Below are 19813 nucleotides of genomic sequence, written 5' to 3'. Positions count from 1 at the left end.
CGGCCATGGCTCACAGGCCCAGCCTTTCCGTGGCATGTGGGATCTTCCCGGACCGGGGCACGAACCCGTGTCCCCTGCATCTGCAGGCGGACTCAACCGCTGCGCCACCAGGGAAGCCCCAACATAATGAATTTTGAGGGGACACAAACATTCAGACAGTAGCAACCAGTAAGTGCAGATAGAAAACTGGTGGGGTTTTTTTCGTTTTTTAAATTTTATTTATTTATTGTTTCTGGCTGTGTTGGGTCTTTGTTGCTGCGTGCGGGCTTTTCTTTGGTTGCGGTGAGCGGGTGCTACTCTTCATTGCGGTTCACCGGCTTCTCATTGCGGTGGCTTCTCTTGTTGCAGAGCACGGGCTTTAGATGCGCAGGCTTCAGTAGTTGTGGCATGTGGGCTCAGTGGTTGTGGCTCGCGGGCTCTAGAGCGCAGGCTCTGTAGTTGTGGCACACGGGCTTAGCTGTTCCGTGGCATGCAGGATCTTCCCGGACCAAGGATTGAACCCGTATCCCCTGCACTGGCAGGCGGATTCTCAACCACTGCGCCACCAGGGAAGCCCAGAAAACTGGTTTTTAATGGGAGAAGAATTCTTGGCTTCACATATTAAAAAATTGATAAAGATGCAACTATTAGAAAATCAAGGGAAAAGAGGGTTGAGTCAGGCAGTGCATGGGAAAGCACAGAGCACTGTGTAAGAAGTCCAGATGTTGTCATATTATTGCTGTTAGGATTAGCTTCTTCATGCGTGTCTTGAGACCTCTCCCTCTCAAATGTATAGTAGAAGTTCTTGTGGGAGGGTCTTCAAGTATTCAAACAACAGCCTAAGTCAAAGAAAAGCAAAAGAAACAATAACAGGAAATTGGAACCAGGCTGAAATAATCACACATTATCAAGTACAAATATGAAAAACTAAGATAAGAGTGAAAGACAACCCAGCAGGAGAAGGGCAGTGATGTCTCGGAGTGTACAATTCTACATTTATACGACTTTTAGCTAGTTCCAGGATCTGGAAACCACATGTGAAAAAAGGAAAACATATACATATGTGTTTTTGGAGAAATTTAACTCCACTATTGGTGATGAGTTGGTTAGTGTGGTGACAGGTCGACCATCCCATTATAAAGTTACATTTCTCTCTTTCTAATTAGTAAGTGATCTGAGCAGTGATTCTTCAGGCTGTGTGAATATCCAGTTCCCCAGCACATTTCACCACATGGTTTTTGCACCCATTGATGACCCTTTCCTGGATCAATTATTACTTCGGGAGTTGCAAAATGGTAACTTTCATTTCTTCAGTATTCCTTACCCCACATTGTTTTGAAAAGAATGAACTTCTCTTTTTTTGTCTTTCTCTCTTTTTTGAGTATCGTTGTAGACTAACGTTCCCTTTTATTCAATGTTTTATGATCAATTACCAACATTATTTGTTTCTTCCAACACTTTTTATGAAATTTTTCAAACATACAGAAAAGTTGAAAGAACTTCATAGTGAACATCACCCACATTCTACAAGTTACATTTTACTATCCTTTATCACAGATTTCTTCATCTATGCTGCCCTCTATCCATCCATCATTCCGTCGTATTTTTTGACATAAGTTGCAGTTATTATTCACATTTTTTACTTTTTGGTACTCAATTTGTCCCAAATTTGGCCAGTGACCAGAGTATATAAAAATGAGGTCACGTTAATGGTTTTTACCAGGTTCCTGCTTCCAGACTACCAGAATCAGGAGTGGGGCTGAGGGTTGGCCTTCATGGCACCTCTATCTTGCCGCATTAGTGGAATGGCCTAAACAAGTAGACATTGCATGCAGCCATCAATCTCCAGCCTACCTGAGCTTGTCTGGTCTGGCACCAGAATTACATTGGAAGCTAATCTGCATTTCATCTTTTAAGTATAACCCAGGACTCTGATCATTTCTGATAGAAAAATACAACCTCTTTTAGAAAAATCGTATGACATCAGCCTCAGACAATTAAGCAGGAAGCTTAACCATCACTCATTTTCTCTTTACTTCGAGAATCTATATGAACCAGATGCCAAGTCCTTTATTCTTGGGCATTTTTTGACTTATCTGACTAGTAGATTTACTGGATGATAATATGGACAGAACCAGAAGTAAAACCAGGACCTCCAATGACAAAGAAAAAAAAAGGTCCATATTCTCTCAGATGTATCCATTTATGGTGGCTTCATAAATAAGAGATACATCAGGTGGGGAGTGGGCAGGGAAACCTTTCCCATGAGCCTGAGGAGAAAGGGGCACATTCTACTCCACAGACCAAGAGGAGATTGAACTCCGTGTTTGAAATGTATGTGACAGATGCTAAAGGACCCTCACTACATTGAGCTACTAAGTACAAGTAGAAAAAAGAATTCGTATCTATTGCATAATTTACATCCATGGCATTGAAATTAAAGTGGTTATTGGAACTTGTTACTGGACCTTGCTGGGGTATTTTTTCCTTGTTTTTTAAAGTGTTAATAAAGATGCATATATGTTATTCTATCACTAATTAATTTTAATATTTTAATAACTGTATTTCAATATAATTGGCTTCCTTTTAACCCTATATATTTAATTTTATGTATTTTAAAACACTCTGAAACGGGTGCATCAGCTCCACCAACTGCCCTGCTTTAGGACAGTTCCCAGAAGTTGCACATAGCTTCCATCACAGTGGCAGAACTTCATCATAACCACTGGGAGTTTAGGAAATATGTCTTTTTCTGGGAAACCGTAGGCCCTGCTAAAATTCAGAGCTGTATTTCTAAAGGAAATGGGGAAGAATAGATGTTGGGGACAACTAGAAGTCTTGGCCGTAATATTATATTTTTTATTGGAGTCCGATAGCTGTTAATTAGATTCCTATTTTTTGTTGTTATTTTGGTTTTCCTTTATCCTTCCTTTCCCACTTGATTTGTCATAGACTGAAAGAGTTCTCTCAACCTCTTTCTAAATGCGTCTCTAGATTTTTCTCCCAGTTTCCCTTGTTAATCGATGCCACTTGTACATAGATAGCCATCCTTCAGAGAGTGAGATTGGACCCCGACCACTGGCTTCTTTTTGGACGTGGTAATGGAATCTTTTGTCCTCTCTTCAGCCTTGATTGATTAAGATGATGGCCACTACGTGTTTTACCTTTCTGAGTCATTTTCAGTATATGGTTGTGTTCTGTTATTCCATCTGACTCAATCAAATAGATTTGCTTGCCCTTAGCTTCTCTCATCATATTTGATGTGATTTTTTAAAAAAAACTTTTCATTGGTTTGGTTTATTTTTGTTTGATTTCTTCTGAAGACATATTTTGTTTGTTTGTTTGTTCGTTTTAATGGCTCCTTTTATAACCAACTTAAGATTGTGAGTAATCACAAATTTTCTATATTTTCTATTTTCCATTATTTTATTTCCTTCTCTTCCATCACTTAATTTTAACTGACTATATATCTTTTAGTGTTTACCTTTCTATCTTAAACACTGCTACTTATAATCTCTTCCAGCTCCCAGAAATTAAAAGTTGAGGAAACTGGCATATTTATCCAACCATCAAAATTTTTGTTTCCTTCTCCTTCAAGTGGTGCTCTGATAATCTTTTCTACATTATCAGAGGTTGTAATGTTTATAATTTGTTCTAGAAACTTACTCCCTGGAGTTGTTTTGGATTTCGATTCATTAAAAAGATTCAAAACACGCTATCACTTCTTTTGCCAAAATTTCTCCATTTATCATTTGTTTCGCTGGTTCTTCCTCAAGGTGTTTCTTCAAGAAAGCTCACAGAAGTCATATTCCATGAATACTTGCATGTTTAAATGTATTTTTTTCTAAATCCAATAAATAGAAACCTTCCTCTAATTTTTCTCCTTCAGGTACAGAACTCTGACTCTTTCCACTTCTCCTTATCTCTCTATCCTTAGAGGTTCCTTTTGCCTATGGCAAAGATCACGAGGAGAGAATGTCATCAGTGTTCTGTAGCCCTGACTCCTTGCAGCCAACTCAAAGCTCTGTTCAGAGCATTCAGAGGTGACAGAGAATTGTTCCAGGGCAGTGTGATAATGAGTCCCAGGCTGGTCAGGTGCTTTCCTTGGCACCCGGTCTGTGAACCCACACAGCCTGGCAAGAAAAACAGGCACATCTCACGGAGAAGCAGTCTAGCCAGTGCCCATCACCTCACATTAAGGATTACGTAAACCCAAGACTTGAGCCAGAGGTTACCTGAACCAAGAGGGTCAGAAAGATCAGAGGCTTCTGGAATACTGCCTTTGAAAATGCAACCGTTCCAAGGTAATGCTCATGCAACTTGAAAGAAAATTTTAGATAGAACTGGCCTTAAAATATTTGACATTTGTAGAGTTTTAAAATAGATAGATAGACAGACAGATAGATGGATGATAGTTAAGAGGGGGGAGGAATGATTGCAATTTGAAGAGATTAGATTCACAAAACAGATGTTGACTTTTACATGCCAACTTTCAACGAGAGGACAAAGTGGCAAAGAGGCGCCACCACCTTTGAGCGGCTGGGCCCCTGCCGCAGTAGGTGGGCCGCGTCACGCCACCTCTGGCCCGTAGATTTGCCTCCCTCTCCTGTTCTGCCGCGGGCCCATGATGCCGCAGTACCAGACACAGGAGGAATTCAGTCACGCAGTGGAGAAACTCTACCTCACAGACCCTATGAAGCCATGTGTGGTTCTCAAATATAGGCATTCTGATGGGAGTTTGGGTATTAAAGTAACAGATGATTTAGTTTGTTTTGTGTATAGAACAGACCAAGCTCAAGATATAAAGAAGACTGAGAAATTCCACAGTCAACTAATGTGACTTATGGTGGCCAAGGAATCCCATCAGTGTTGCCATGGAAACGAACTGAATGTTTTGAAATGAAGACTGTCATGTTCTTAGGAAGTAAATATCTTTTGAATTTGAGAAAGTGTTGGGACAGAAAACACTTTATGTAACTAAGTGGGCTATTCAGAAGCCAAGAGATCATTTTTTTAATGTTTACTTTAGAGGGCTAGGAATGTAAATGCTTTCAGTTAGAAAGCCTTTATTTAGTTTTGGAAATGGAACAAGGAATGCCTCTATCTTGGAAACTTTTTGAAGATTGTTTGATGTTAGGCAAAATAAAAACTTACTCTCTGGTAAGTTTGTAACAGTAATTTGAAAATGAGATATCAAGAAAAGCCAATTCTTCCTTAAATTTAGTTAATCTGTCTTTAAAAGAAAATTAAATGTAACCGGATTGATATATTTCTTTTGGAGCATAAATTTTGTGCTGTTGATGACCAGCAAATACAAAATATGGTAACTGGAATTAACTGTGCACAGCAGTATAGCTGATTATATATGGTAGTGTAGTCTCTATATCTAAAAATAACTATGAAAAAAAGTATGCTTTACCTTAAACTTTACAAATTTAAACTATATATTTTGTTTTGTTTTGTTTTTATAAATTTATTTATTTATTTTTGGCTGCGTTGGGTCTTCATTGCTGCATGCAGGCTTTCTCTAGTTGCAGCAAGCAGGTGCTATTATTCTTCGTTGCCGTGCAAGGGCTTCTCATTGCAGGGGCTTCTCATTGCGGTTGCTTCTCTTGTAGCGGAGCATGGGCTCTAGGTGCGTGGGCTTCAGTAGCTGTGGCACGCAGGCTCAGTAGTTGTGGCTCGCGGGCTCTAGAGCGCAGGCCCAGTAGTTGTGGTGCGTGGGCTTAGTCGGTCCACGGCATGTGGGATCTTCGAGGACCAGGGCTCAAACCTGTGTCCCCTGCATTGGCAGGCAGATTCTTAACCACTGTGCCACCAGGGAAGTCCCTGGGTTTTTTTTTTTTAACATCTTTATTGGGGTATAATTGCTTTACAATGGTGTGTCAGTTTCTGCTGTATAACGAAGTGAATCAGCTATACATATACATATATCCCTATATCTCCTCCCTCTTGCATCTCCCTCCCACCCTCCCTATCCCACCCCTCTAGGTGGACACGAAGCACAGAGCTGATCTCCCTGTGCTATGTGGCTGCTTCCCACTAGCTATCTATTTTACATTTGGTAGTGTATATATATCCATGCCACTACATCTGCATCTTTATTCCTGTCCTGCCCCTAGGTTCTTCAGAACCATTCTTTTTTTTTTTTTTAGATTCCATAAACTCTATTTTTCAATATAAGGGATTCATCATATCATTAACTTGTTGAGCAAAGACTTACTCTGAATCTAATTTTCAGTGCTCAGAAACATCTACCGTTACTTTAAATGCATGAACAGAATGCTCACTAATGGATTGAAACAACCATATTACACAAATATATGCCACATATTTGCCATCTATATTTTCTCAGAGGGCTAAGGATTATTTGAACTGTTAAATTTTTGCATACCTCTACGACACCCCAACCCACTTCTCTCATTACTTAATCAACGTGTTAAGCATGACCGTCACAACTGTTTTCCATTAAACCAAAACTATGATATTATTTGATATTTATCTTATATTTATAACTCGAATTTTACCACCTAAATATAATGTTCACATGTTGATTCCTACATTAAAATATTTTTTGTTAGGAATTTGTGTGTTAACCAACGTTTTAACATGGAAAGTTCCGTTAGCCATATGAATTTTGGCATGTTTCAGAGAGATCGGTAAATAAAATATTACATGAATAAAAAAAAAAGGACAAATTGACTAAATGCCCCAGAGCAAGCAAGCAAGTAGCAAACTAAACCATAAAATTAACCTAAAAGTCAATGAGTACTCACTGTGTGTGGCACCAGACTGATCACACAGCCCCGCTAGGTAGGTAAAGAAAGCTATGTTCCCATGTAATAGGGTATGAGGCCTCAAGAAAGTAAGGCTGGGGCTTCCCTGGTGGCGCAGTGGCTGAGTATCTGCCTGCCAATGCAGGGGACATGGGTTCGAGCCCTGGTCTGGGAAGATCCCACATGCCACGGAGCAACTAGGCCCATGAGCTACAACTACTGAGCCTGTGCGTCTGGAGCTTGTACTCCACAACAAGAGAGGCCGTGACAGTGAGAGGCCCGCGCACCGCGATGAAGAGTGGCCCCCGCTCGCCGCAGCTAGAGAAAGCCCACGCACAGAAACGAAGACCCAACACAGCCAAAAATAAATAAATAAATAAAATTTTAAAAAACAAAAACAAAAAAGAAAGTAAGGCTGGATTTGAACCCAGGTATGACCATGGAACCCAAGATTTTTATCACAATGCAGCACCAATTCATATAGATAATTTACCAATATTCCAAGAAGCAGTCATCTAAGATTTATGTTAAGTCACTGCCTGTGATCTCTTTATATCGCATTTTGGAATTTTAAGTTATTATTTGAGGCTGTTGTCCTAGTCTAGTTCCATTCCATGTTCAGAGAAATGGATACAGAAAGGTTAGATCACTTGAAGAAGCTCAGAAAAGCAACTGAAACTGAAGATGTATTACTAACACCTTCACTTAGACATTTAAGGCTTCGAATATTAAAACATAAGGTAACCTTCTTAAAGAAATAGAGAAAGTAGTTCCGTGCTAGTCCTGTACCACTTGTAGAGACGCAGCTTTATCTGTTATTTTAAGTTTGAGAGCCCTTTTTCCATTCATTCAGAAACAGTCCTTGAGCACTTCTATGCCTGGCACTGTGCTGAGCACACAGTATTCAGCAGAGAACAGAGAACAAAGTATCTGCCTTCTCAGCTTAGAGTCCAGGGGGTAAAATACAGATTTACACAGTGCCAAGTCCAAATGACAGTTTGACACTTGACTTTGACCCGAAGGCCAGTTTTGTTGCTGGCCTTGGGACTTTGACATCCATGGCAACATTTAAGGCCTGCCTTGGTCTCAGAATGCACCACATTGATTGCTTCTGTTACTGAATTAAACACAAGGCCTCCGTCTTGGGGCAGCCAAACCAAAGCCCCCTTGGCTCAGTCAGGGAGTTCTTTCCTACCTGGGCTCATGCTGCCAATAATGAAACTGAGTTTGGTGCAAGCCAGATGGGCTTTTATTCTATAGCCAGAGAATGGAGAAGGGGAACTCATGCTCTAAAGGCACCTTCTCCCTGGAGGGAGTGAGTAAGGGAATTCCAAGGGTTAGGAGGCAGACAGGTCATCAGGCTCTAGGAAAGGATGGAGATATCCAAGGGCAGCTGGGGCATGCGCAGTCTTCCACGCTCCTTTGCACACGGCACGAATTGTGCCTAGCAGAGTACAAATCCCTGCTTCGGGCGGAGATCTTAGCACGGTAATGGAGCAAAGGTAACTCTTGATACCTCCAGGTTTCACCTGTGCAGGCACCTTCCTGTGGTCAAGTCAGAGCCCGCTCTGGGGGGTTGACCACTGCATATCTCTCAAAGCATGTATCTCTCACAGGACAGCTGCAAAGCACCTCTGCCAAACACCAGGTACTTTTGAAACAAACACAGAGATAGATCAGGCAAGTGTCCTTCAGCTCTCAGGAGACGGTATAGAAACACAGAGATAAATCAAGGCAAGGAAAGTGGTGACCCTTAGTCTACTTTGTCCACTATCTGGTTTTACTGTGGGCCTTTGTGGCAACCTGTTGATAAAACACAACTAGCCTGCATGGCTAAAAACCAGTTTCTACGCCTGGGGCCTGGGCTGCATAGCATGGATGACACTTCCAGGAAGTTTGCATTAAAGGTGTACAAAGATGTGAAAATAGATACACACACACATACATATGTAGAAAATTAAATAAACAACTTTTATCACCAATCTAATCTATGCTGGCAGTATAAAGCCCTCCACCCAAGGTATATTATCCCCCTAGAACTCGCCAGGTAATGCTAAGCCCTAGAATAAATTAAAGAACTTCACAGCGACTTCCCAGGATCCTTGTCAACATCCCTTTGCCAGCTGGGAAATGCCCATCTTTCATAAACCTATATGCTCCACGTCCAACCAAAGGTTAGGATCAAAGTCTACTTGGGTGAAGGTTTCCGTCCTTGCCCCAGGTCTCAAAGCCCAGCTGTGCCCCCTCAGCAAGGTCAGTCACCCAGTCAGAACACACGGGGCCAGAGCAGCTTCTATAAGGAAGGTGGAAAGAAAGGCCCCCCTGGCACAGTGATGCTGAGTCTCGGCAGAGAAACCGCGGCGGAGAAATGGAAGCCACATTGTTCAATCAGGGCCACAATGGGAGGGAGAGACCAAGTGAGTGGAGCAGGCACAGTTAGAAGAAGAAAGAATGTCAAACTCATCATGGAGACATGACCCGCCCACAAATGCAGGAGTGCCCATTCGTGTTATTTAAAGGGCACAGTTGACTTAGAACCAGTCTACGGGGTCAGAAGGCCACCGTGCTGGCATGAGAAATGACCACCAGAACCTAAATAGAGTTTAAAAGTCGCCACAAGCCTTTCTGGAATCTTCAACACCTCTGTCATTTCTACTCTTGTCTAGAGTCCAAATCAGGCTTTCTTAATTGAAAGGGAATTCAATCTGTAGGTACACTACTATGTCTTTAGACATTCCCAAGGCCAAAGGGTCTTGGCCCAAGGGCCAAACTCTATGAGTACAATATGGCCTGCAGTTGGACAGTCTGAGTTCAGATTCCATCTCATCTACTTCTGGTTGTGCAACCTGAGTCAAGTAATCTTCTCTTTGCCTTAGTTTCCTCATCTATAAAAAGAAGGATCCTGGTACCCACCTCACAGGACTCTTAGGATCAGACTTCTTTTTTTCTTTTTTTTTTTGGCTGTGAGGGGTCTTCATTGCTGCACGTGGGCTTTCTCTAGTTGCAGCGAGCAGGGGCTACTCTTCATTGTGGTGTGTGGGCTTCTCATTGCGGTGGCTTCTCTTGTTGCGGAGCACGGGCTCTAGGCTCGCGGGCTTCAGTAGTTGCAGCACTCAGGCCCTAGAGCACGTGGGCTTCAGTAGTTATGGCACGTGGACTCAGTAGCTGCAGCACACAGACTCTAGGGTGGGCGGGCTCAGTAGTTGTGGCGCACAGGCTTAGTTGCTCCACGGCATGTGGGATCTTCCCAGACCAGGGATCGAACCTGTGTCCCCTGCATTGGCAGGCGGATTCTTAACCACTGCGCCACCAGGGAAGTCCGGGATCAAATACTGATACAAAACATTGCAAAGGGTTTCATGATGTGTCTTGTACCTACTAAATATTATGTAAGTTTAGGTGCACATAAAAGCGAAAACCAAAAGTAATAAGGGAGAAGTTTGTTTCCTGCAGGTAAGTCAGGAGGTGGTGGCACAGCTCAAGGTTTTCAGGGGCTCAAACCCCCCGCCCCCCGGTTCACCATTTTGACATCACCAGGATGGGGCCCGGGTGTTCATGTCCCAGCTGGAACCATCCACACACCAGGCAGCAGGACAGACAAGAAGATAGAAGGGACAAAGAGGACCTGCCAGCCATCTCTTAAGGAGCGACCCCAAGCTGCCCCACTCAGGGCTCCACTTCTATTTACATTTCATTGGCCAGAACCTAGTTAAAAGGGAAGCCTAGAATCATAGCCTTCATTCTGGGTGGCGATGTGTTCAGCTAAAATTCTATAGAAGGGGACCCCCTCCACAAAGAGATGGCGGGGGAGGGTGATTTCAGTTTTCAGAACTTCTATGTTCTAGAAGTTATATGGTTTAGGAACTGAATGAAAGGAAGAAATTAATTTAAAAGGCCTCTGTCCACCTGTACCCCCTGGAACAGCCACTGTAGATCTATAGTTGCTCGAACAGCATGGAAATGCAAGATCAGAAAGACAAGTAGGGGGCTTCCCTGGTGGCGCAGTGGTTAAGAATCCACCTGGGGGACACGGGTTCAAGCCCCGGTCCGGGAAGATCCCACATGCCGCCGAACAACTAAGCCCATGCGCCACAACAACTGAGCCCGTGCTCTAGAGCCCACGACCCACAACTACGGAAACCCACGCACTTAGAGACCCTGTTCCGCGACAAGAGAAGCCACCACAATGAGAAGCCTGTGCACCACAACGAAGAGTAGCCCCCACTCGCCGCAACCAGAGAAAGCCCACACCCAGCAACGAAGACCCAACACAGCCAGAAATAAACACATAAATAAATAAATTTATTTAAAAAAAAAGACAGGTAGGGAAAAAAACCCAGGCACCGTGTACTCCTGGCTCAAGGATCTGCCTCCAGAGGGAGCCCCGTGCAAGATCATACCCTTAGGACACTCAGCCACTAACACTAAGTAGAGAAATTAAAAGTGGTGTGCTGTAAATTGCTTAGAAATACTCATACACGACACCCACAATGTTGTTACCCATTCAGTGGACAGGTGTGCCCTCAGAATACAGTCATGGTTATAGGAGTCCGATGTACTAAGTTATCTATTAATCTAAATTGCTAAATAGATGGAAAGAAACAATGAGCTAAGAAGTAATTATGGGCCACCTGTTATATAGCTCCCACGACTCCAGTTTAAAAAGAAGCAGAGATATAGGTGTTTTAAGGGTCATTTTTCAGGCACCAATTAACACCCACAAACACCCCAATTGTTTCTATTGGAAATCCTCAGCCAGGAGATATTGTTCTTCTGAAAACACTAAAAAGCCCAAGCATGGGGGCTTCCCTGGTGGCACAGTGGTTAAGAAACCGCCTGCCAATGCAAGGGACATGGGTTCAAGCCCTGGTCCAGAAAGATCCCACATGCCACAGAGCAACTAAGCCCGTGTGCCACAACTACTGATCCTGGGCTCTAGAGCCCCCGAGCCACAACTACTGAAGCCCTGTGCTGCAACTACTGAAGCCCGCGCGCCTAGAGCTCGTGCTCCGCAACAAGAGAATCCACCGCAATGAGAAACCCGCGCACCACAATGAAGACCCAACGCACCGCAACGAAGACCCAATGCAGCCAAAAATAAAAATAAATAAATCAAAAAAAAAAAAAGCCAAAGCATGTAATCTAACAGAGGTAAAACAATCCTATTAATGTTACAAATACATCCATAGGTGCTCTTGTTGCCGCTTATGCCCACCCCCACGCCAACCCTCCCCCGCCTTCCTCTTTCATTAACTTTAAAAAGGACAGCTCCACCCTCTTGTTCCACAAGGAAGTCTCAGATTCTGTCACCAGGTGGCAGGAATAATCAGCACCAAGAAGCTGAAGCTCTTGGAACCAGAAAATGTCAGGATTCTGGAAGGGACCATGAGAACAAGTCGAAAGTATGTTGTCTAGATGGGTGGACGGAGGGGTAGGAAGATATGACCTGCCCAGGGTCACGTGTAATTAGGGACCTAAAGGACCAAGCCCCCTCTGTTACCTGTGTCCTGTTTTTCCACCAACTCTTGCTGGGTTTTATTTTTAACTTTTTATTAAGCAAATTTTCAGCACCCATGAAAGTAGGAATAGTAAAGGGAGTCCCTAAGTGCCCATCAGCCAGCTTCAGCAATTAGCAACACTTTGTCATCTTTCCACACTATATGTATTGTCCCCCACATACCTCTATATTTTGTTTTCTGGGGTTTTTTTAAATTTATTTATTTACTTATTTATTTTTGGCTGCGTTGGGTCTTCATTGCTGCGCACGGGCTTTCTCTAGTTGCGGCGAGCGGGGGCTACTCTTCGTTTCCGTGCACAGGCTTCTTATTGCGGTAGCTTCTCTTGTTGCGGAGCATGGGCTCTAGGCCCATGGGCTTCAGTAGTTGTGGCTCGCGGGCTCTAGAGTGCAGGCTCAGTAGTTGTGGCGCACAGGCTTAGCTGCTCCATGGCACGTGGGATCTTCCCTGGACCAGGGCTCGAACCCGTACCCCCTGCATTGGCAGGCAGATTCTTAACCACTGCGCCACCAGGGAAACCCCATACCACTATATTTTGATACCAAGTATCCAGAGGTACTACACTGCACTAGATAAGGCAACGTTAAAGTCACCTTCGTTCACTAATTCAACAAACAATCGTTAGTATCTGCTATGTGCAAGGAACTGGGCTAAAGTAAGGTATGAGCACTTGTAACACAATAAAGCTGTTTGGCCACAAAACTTTTATGCATAAATCATATGTGTGCAGGAAGTTAGACTTTATTCACATTTATACACTCTTGTGTTTCAGTAAATGGAACACGTAATACAAGTTGGAATTGCATTTTTTTCCCTAGATCTGTGGGGCCAGCCAGAGATTTAAATTTAAAATCAAACTCATACACTTGTTCCTTTTTCAAGGACATGGTCACAGCCGACAGGGCTAGCAGGGAATATGTCCTGAAAAGATATAGACACCTACCCGACACTGTTTATCTATCTATTGCCTTACTTGGAATGAAGTACCATATAAAATGTCTAGTTGGGCTGAGATGGGAGAAAGATTGGACCCACCCAAAATAGGTAAAAGATAAATGAACCAGGTATTTGTCACATTTGGAAAAAGCGGTAGGGGGCCAGGATACCCATCCAAGAGCAAACCCTACTCAGTTTATTAAAGTAAAATCACAAAAAGTAAAAATAAAATTGGTCCCACAAAAGAAGCCATTTTTTTCTTATGCTCATTACTACCAGAGAATGCTGGCAACCGAACAAAACACATTTTAACATCTCATAGATCCAACATCTAAGAATAAAATGATCAAGGATCCGGCCCATGGTTTACTCTATTTTGTTTTGTTTTTCAATTTGAAAGTCTGTGTGATGTGTTGGAAAGGAGGTTGGAAACCAACATGCTTATCTCAGCTCTGCTTATTAGAAAGTTACATGGCCTAGACCCAGCAACTTTGTTCCATTCTGTCTTCCTCAAGTTGGACCACACCAATCTTATCTATCATAACAACACAAACCAAAATCATCCATGTTTCAGATATAAACAATGACCTTCAGTACAACACATGCATTTTTCAGGTCATCACGGTACCGGCTGAACCATGCTTTATCTTTAAATCTTGTCATATAAGGAACTGCTAATATTTTATAATTTTGCAGGATAGCAGAGAGAATATGGCAAGCTCAGGGCAGGAGAACTTAGCCTGGGCTTGGAGAAAGTCACGTAGTTCTGTTTGGCTGGGTGTCCCTTCATGGTTCCTGCAAGGGGAGCAGAGTGAGATAAATGAGCTTGATCGTGCAGCCCTGAACCATGCCAAGGAGTGTGCAACTGACTCCGCAGGCCAGGAGACTCACTTTATTATGGAGGAAGAATAACGAAGAAGGAATATAGACAGATCTGGAGGAAAGAAAGATCAGAAGCAGAAAACTGACCAAGAACATGTTTAATCAAAGAAGTGAAATAATGCAAAACATTTAGGCATTTGTTAGTCTTGTACTTAAAGCATTCATATCTTTAAGGAAAAAAATATACGTGAAATATGTGATCCAAATTTTCAACTAAAACTTATTTTTGGTATCAACCACCATATGTACTGTAAGATCATATTAGAAAACAGAAAGATTTAGGGATTTCCCTGGTGGTCTAGTGGTTAGGACTCCGTGCTGCTGTTGCAAGGGGCACAGGTTAAATCCCTGGTCAGGGAACTAAGATCTCACAAGGCACGCGGCCCAAAAAAAGAACACAAAAGGATTTACATTTCTAGATTGAGATAATTTTCTTCTTCCTTATGTGGCTTCTACAGACAGTAAATTGTCAAAATTTTTCAAAATCATCTGTGTTTCTTTATGTGCCAAGCTTCCCTGGTTCTTTCTTTAATCAGCTGACTCATCTAAACACCTCATCTTTGCCATCCCGTCCCTCAAAAGTCTTTGGGTATCATTCATTGAAAGAACATTTGTTTTGTGGCTCTGAAATGTTATTTTTGCAATCTGTATTTTTTCCTAGTATGATGACGACTGCTTTGAAAACCAGAACACATCAGGAAATGACAACTCACTAAGGAGTAGAATTGTGCAAAACAGAGAGCAAGAAAATGGCAGACAGGTACGGCTGGAAAGCAGTGAGTGAATCTATCACCACGTTAACTACTGTGCAACAGCTATGGGGACAGAAAGCATGGCACTCAGCTGGCACTCAGAGGAATGAGTTAAATGGTAATTTGAGTGTGTAAGGCAGTCATGAGGAAAACACACATGCCCAAACAAAGATTTTGTGTTTATACAACTGTGCTCAGAGTTCTCTGATGGGGAGAGTACCCAGGCTTGCTCTGACACTTCACTATTACTATTAGATTCCAAACTCCATCCCAAGGCAGAAAGCACTGGCTTCAGCAGATAACATCTCAATTTTAAAGTAAATGAGGCAGAAAAGAGTAAGGTTCTAAGACATGGTTCTAAAACTGTGTGCATCACACCCAACATTTCCTCAGCGACATCTAAGTGTACACAGCAAGCCGAGGTGCTCTGTGACAATGCCACCTCTTATTTCTTTTATATATTGAATTCTGGGTAGGATCTCATTTTTTTGTTTGTTTGCCTGAAAATATCTTTATTATGTGTTCCCTTTTGATGGATATTTTCACTGAGTATAGACTTATTTTTAATTTAAAAAAATTTTAATGAAGTAGAGTTGGTGTACAATATTACATAAGTTACAGGAGTAAGGATCTCATTTGAAGACAGCCTTCTGCTAAAAAGGGAGCAAATTGCCCATCTATATCACCCTTAAAAAAGTAATTTTGGGTGCATATTCTGGGGGGAGTTTGCTCATGATAAAAGAATAACTTATTTGAAGTGGAAAATTTGAAATATTATTGCAGCAAAATTTGGAAGACAAAAAATGACCTAATGACCTGTAGTTCCAGCAAACAAACAAACAAACAAACAAATCAGTGCCTAACATATTAGAATATAGCTCACTTTAATATAAGTACATATACATCAATGGGCACATGTCACATATATTAGGATCATGCTTTCATATTATTGAGTCATTGCCTATTTCATTTAATATATTGTAAAAAGTGTTCATATCACTAAGTAGTCTTCAACCAAAAAAAGAGAAAACAATACTTCTTTTCACACAAAAACCTGCACATGGGTGCTTATAGCAGCTTGATTCATAATTGCCAAAACCTGGAAGCAACCAAGATGTCCTTCAGTAGGCGAATGGATAAATAAACTGTGGTCCATCCAGGCAATGAAATATTATTCAGCACTGAAAACAAATGAGCTATCAAGACATGAAAAGACATGGGGGAGCATTACATGTGTATTACTAAGTCACAGAAGCAATCTGAAAAGGCTGCATACTGTATGGTCCCAGATGATGTTCTGGAAAAGGCAAACTGTGGAGACAGTAAAAAGATCACTGGCTGCCGAGATGGGAGGGAGGGGTGGATGGGCACAGAGGAGTTTTAGGGCAGTGAAAACACTCTGTATGATACTATGACAGTTGATGCATGTTATTAAATGCTTGTCCAAACCCACAGAATATAGGACACCAAGAGTGAGCCCTAATGTAAACTACAGACTTTGTCGGTTCATCATTTGTAACAAACGTACCACTCTGGTGGGGAAGTCAATAATGGGGAAGGCTGCATGGGGTTGGGGGCGGGCGGAAAAGTATGGGAAATCTCTGTACCTTCCTCTCAATTTTGCTATGAACCTAAATAAAACTGCTCTTAAAAGTCTTTTTTTAATTGTTTCACCAAAAAAAGTCAAAAACAAAAAATTAGGTATTATTGTAAACAGAAATATGAAGACTGAGGAGTAGCCACTAGATTTGGCAACAATGGTCCTTAGGTGACCTTGGCAGGTGACCTTAGCAGAAGCCATCTCAGACGTAGACGTCTGGTCACAGTGGCTTGAAAAGTGAGCAGGATGCCAAGGAATGTCACCAAAAGTAAGGGCAATTCTTTCAAGTGGTTTGGCTGTGAAGGGAAGGAGGGAGGGTAGATGTCCCATGGTTGTAGGGTCAAGAAGGTTTTGTTGTTGTTTTGTTTTGTTTTAAAGATGAGAAAGGGTTAAAAACCAAAAAAGAAAACAATAGGAATGCTAGACATTCCATATAGTAGGTAACTTGGGACAATTTCACTCTAAGAAAATAATAATTATGATCATTTAAATCAAAAATTTACCAAACTTTGACTATTGGCCAAGCTTGGTGTTAGGTGGGAAAAAATGAGAAAGGCTTCTCTGTACTCCTGACCTTTGCAGCTACAGCTTGGATTCAGCTGGTCTCTATTACAATCATCCCATTACCTTCCTTGTACCTGAGGCCCAGTCCACAACAGGAAGGCAGCCTAAGTCAGGAGTACAATGGGAGTTTGGTATCAAAGGACTATATGATCTTTGAGGATCCTTTCAGCTCAGAGACATGCTAATAACTAATTTCTTTTCTTGGGGGGCGGTGGGGGTGGGTTAAAGTAAAGAGAATTGAAGGTCTCATGGGATCTGACAAAAAGCTAGAGCTGAGATTTGGCATTATACCTCTTAGGGCATGTTCAAAACTGCTCCACATCTACCAGCTTCCTCCCAGCCTTCCCTTGCCTTTGCTTACAATAGCTGGACCAGTTTGAGGCATTATTGCAAAATGATGAGACGCAGGAAATCCTCTCCACCATCACAAGAATAGGATGGGTCATGGATATTTCAAAGCTAAACAGTACCTAGAAAGATTGTCCATAAAAGATAGCCCAGGTATATACTTCACTCAGTCAGTTAGAGCAAGTACTAGCTGAGTAAGGGAAATATTTCCCTTTAACCCAACTGATAGAAGAACCCTAGTTCCCAAGGGTAGTTTAACAGCTCTTGAAGATGCTGAGCTACTGTTCATATCTGCAGACCAAGCCTTGGGCTGCCAGGAAAATAAAACCAGCCTTGGTCTCAGTCCTTTGGAAAGTGGGGCTGGCAGAGTATTAAGGAAGATTTGTGCAGCCTCTGGTATTAACTTCATTTAGCACTTGCCTGAAAACAGAGCGGGAGTTGAATGTAGAGACAGGAACTAAAAGCAGAGATATTAGCCCTCTCCCTGAAGAAATGGAGAAAATACCAATGGCTCCTTCTGAAGTAAAGGGAGAAATGTATGATTTTTTGTGGATTTTTTGTGACAAGGGGGAAAATGTCTGTGCATAGATAATTGGAGACATCATCTTGCAAAATAATTTAAAAGGACCGTTTGGGAAAATTTCCTAGCCAAAATTCTGAGCAAAAGAGATCAGAGTCCATTGTGCTCAGGATTCTCATCATTCCATCTCTGTTCCAATGTCTGATTTTGAGGGTGAAGAGCAAGTGACCATTGAGCAGGATTCTCCAAGAAATGATGAAGATGAGGATGACCAAGAGACGCATCAAAAAGGGTACAGGTTTATACCATAGAAATAACCACACTTACCTCCTCAACACAGTGGTTTTGACACTTTTTAAATTCTCATCTAATTTTTAACATTAATTATGATTTATCAGAGATGGTCACCACCAATCTCCCCTCCCTACTATCCACCCAACACCATTTTCAGAAAAAGTAATGGAGCTCTAGAATAATCAACGTGGTAAATTCAAACTGCTAATGTCCTGGGAACCCAATATCCAGGACAATCTTCTAATTAAAGCTCTGAATTGCCAACTAATTGCTCCAGTCTATACAAAAGTAGTTAATTCATCTTCACAATGTTCAATCAATAAGCAATTGATTTCTCAAAATCCAATTCACTTTAAATCCCAACAAATTTGCTCTTACCTTGTCATATCATAATGTTGCAAGTCCTTATCTCCCATTAGCAGGAGAGACAAATTATTATTTTTATTTTTTGGATCAGAAAAATGAAGCTCAGAGAAGTGACTTAGCCAAGGTTAGTGGAACAAAGCTAATTTAAATTTCAGCTTCTGATTCCCAGTCCAAGATTGTCTGGTACTCTATCATAACATGAAAGTATTTGTAAATTTTCTAAATTCCTATTTAAATTTGGTGTAAATTCCTAAGTCTCTGAGGGACTTTATTTTTATGTATCAGAAGATAGACTCGGCCAGAATTAGGATCAAAAACTCTTGTCACATATACATCATCAAGAATATTTGCCACCTTGGAAACCTGAACTTAGTTTCATCCTTTGTTTTCCTTTATGCATCTCTGATCCTGGGGGCTGAGAGCTTCTCTTGGGTGGTCAGAGGTACTCAGGTTTCATCCGTGTTAATGGATGGAAAACAACCACCAGGAGATTGGGAGTTGTTCAGCCTAGATAACCAAATGGCCAAAGCAACTATTTCTAGCTACAGTACTTCCTTTTATGAAGTGTCAAATTGCACTATATACATTCCTTGCCATTAAAAAATCTGATAAATTCAACTTAAAGTAGATGGACCTGCCCTGTTACATGCTGCCCTCCAACGCTGCTACTGTATAACACTATATCCACAGCTGAGGATAAGGCATCAGCAGCCTTTCCTAAATTAGACCATGAAAAATTTAAGTCTTTACTATACTTATATTCCCTCAATATGTTCTAGAACAGTGTTTCTAATTCTCAGTACGCATATTCACACACATACATAAGACAAAATTTTCATGAAATAATGCCTGTCGTCACTATGTATGATACACTCTGAGATGTCCTGTGCTTTTGTTTAAGGATGATCATCATGCACAGTGTGACTGACTTCGCAACCCACTAATGGGTCCCAACTCACAGTTATAAACTATTGTTCCAGAAAAGCAATACGCACTACCACTTCATTTAGCTAAGAATTCGACACAGGCCCGCCAGTCACTCTTAATGCCCATGGTGCTGGTGTTGGGCTCACAGACATCTATTCTCCACAAAGTTATGGTCAGTTAAGGCTTCATAACAAAATACAATCAAAGGAGACAGTAGGAATAAGTCGCAGGGGAATGCCCCTGTTTGACGAAATGCAAGAAGGCTTTGTAGAAGCAAAGGGCTTGAGCTGTGCCCTGAAACGTGAAGGGGGCTGAGATCTGGGCACAGGGGCATGACTGCTGGAGGGAAGGGA

The 19813-nt window shown here is 41.8% G+C and overlaps 1 protein-coding gene across 1 annotated transcript in view; it reads left to right on the top strand.

The window, feature by feature from the left end:
- SLC28A3 (solute carrier family 28 member 3) overlaps nucleotides 1–19813 on the top strand; it is a gene marked incomplete at both ends in the record, with an annotated part of 57276 nt that overhangs the window by 12811 nt on the left and 24652 nt on the right. Inside the window, 2 exons of the mRNA XM_082655790.1 lie at nucleotides 14751–14849; nucleotides 18086–18165. Of these exons, the coding sequence (XP_082511916.1) occupies nucleotides 14751–14849; nucleotides 18086–18165 (179 nt within the window). The remainder of the gene's footprint in view (nucleotides 1–14750; nucleotides 14850–18085; nucleotides 18166–19813) is intronic.

Source organism: Grampus griseus (genome assembly GCF_964374135.1).
Source record: "Grampus griseus genome assembly, chromosome: 6".
Taxonomy (NCBI): domain Eukaryota; kingdom Metazoa; phylum Chordata; class Mammalia; order Artiodactyla; family Delphinidae; genus Grampus; species Grampus griseus.
The sequence above is the reverse complement of the archived record's forward strand: the minus strand, read 5'-3'. Positions and strand labels throughout refer to the sequence as shown.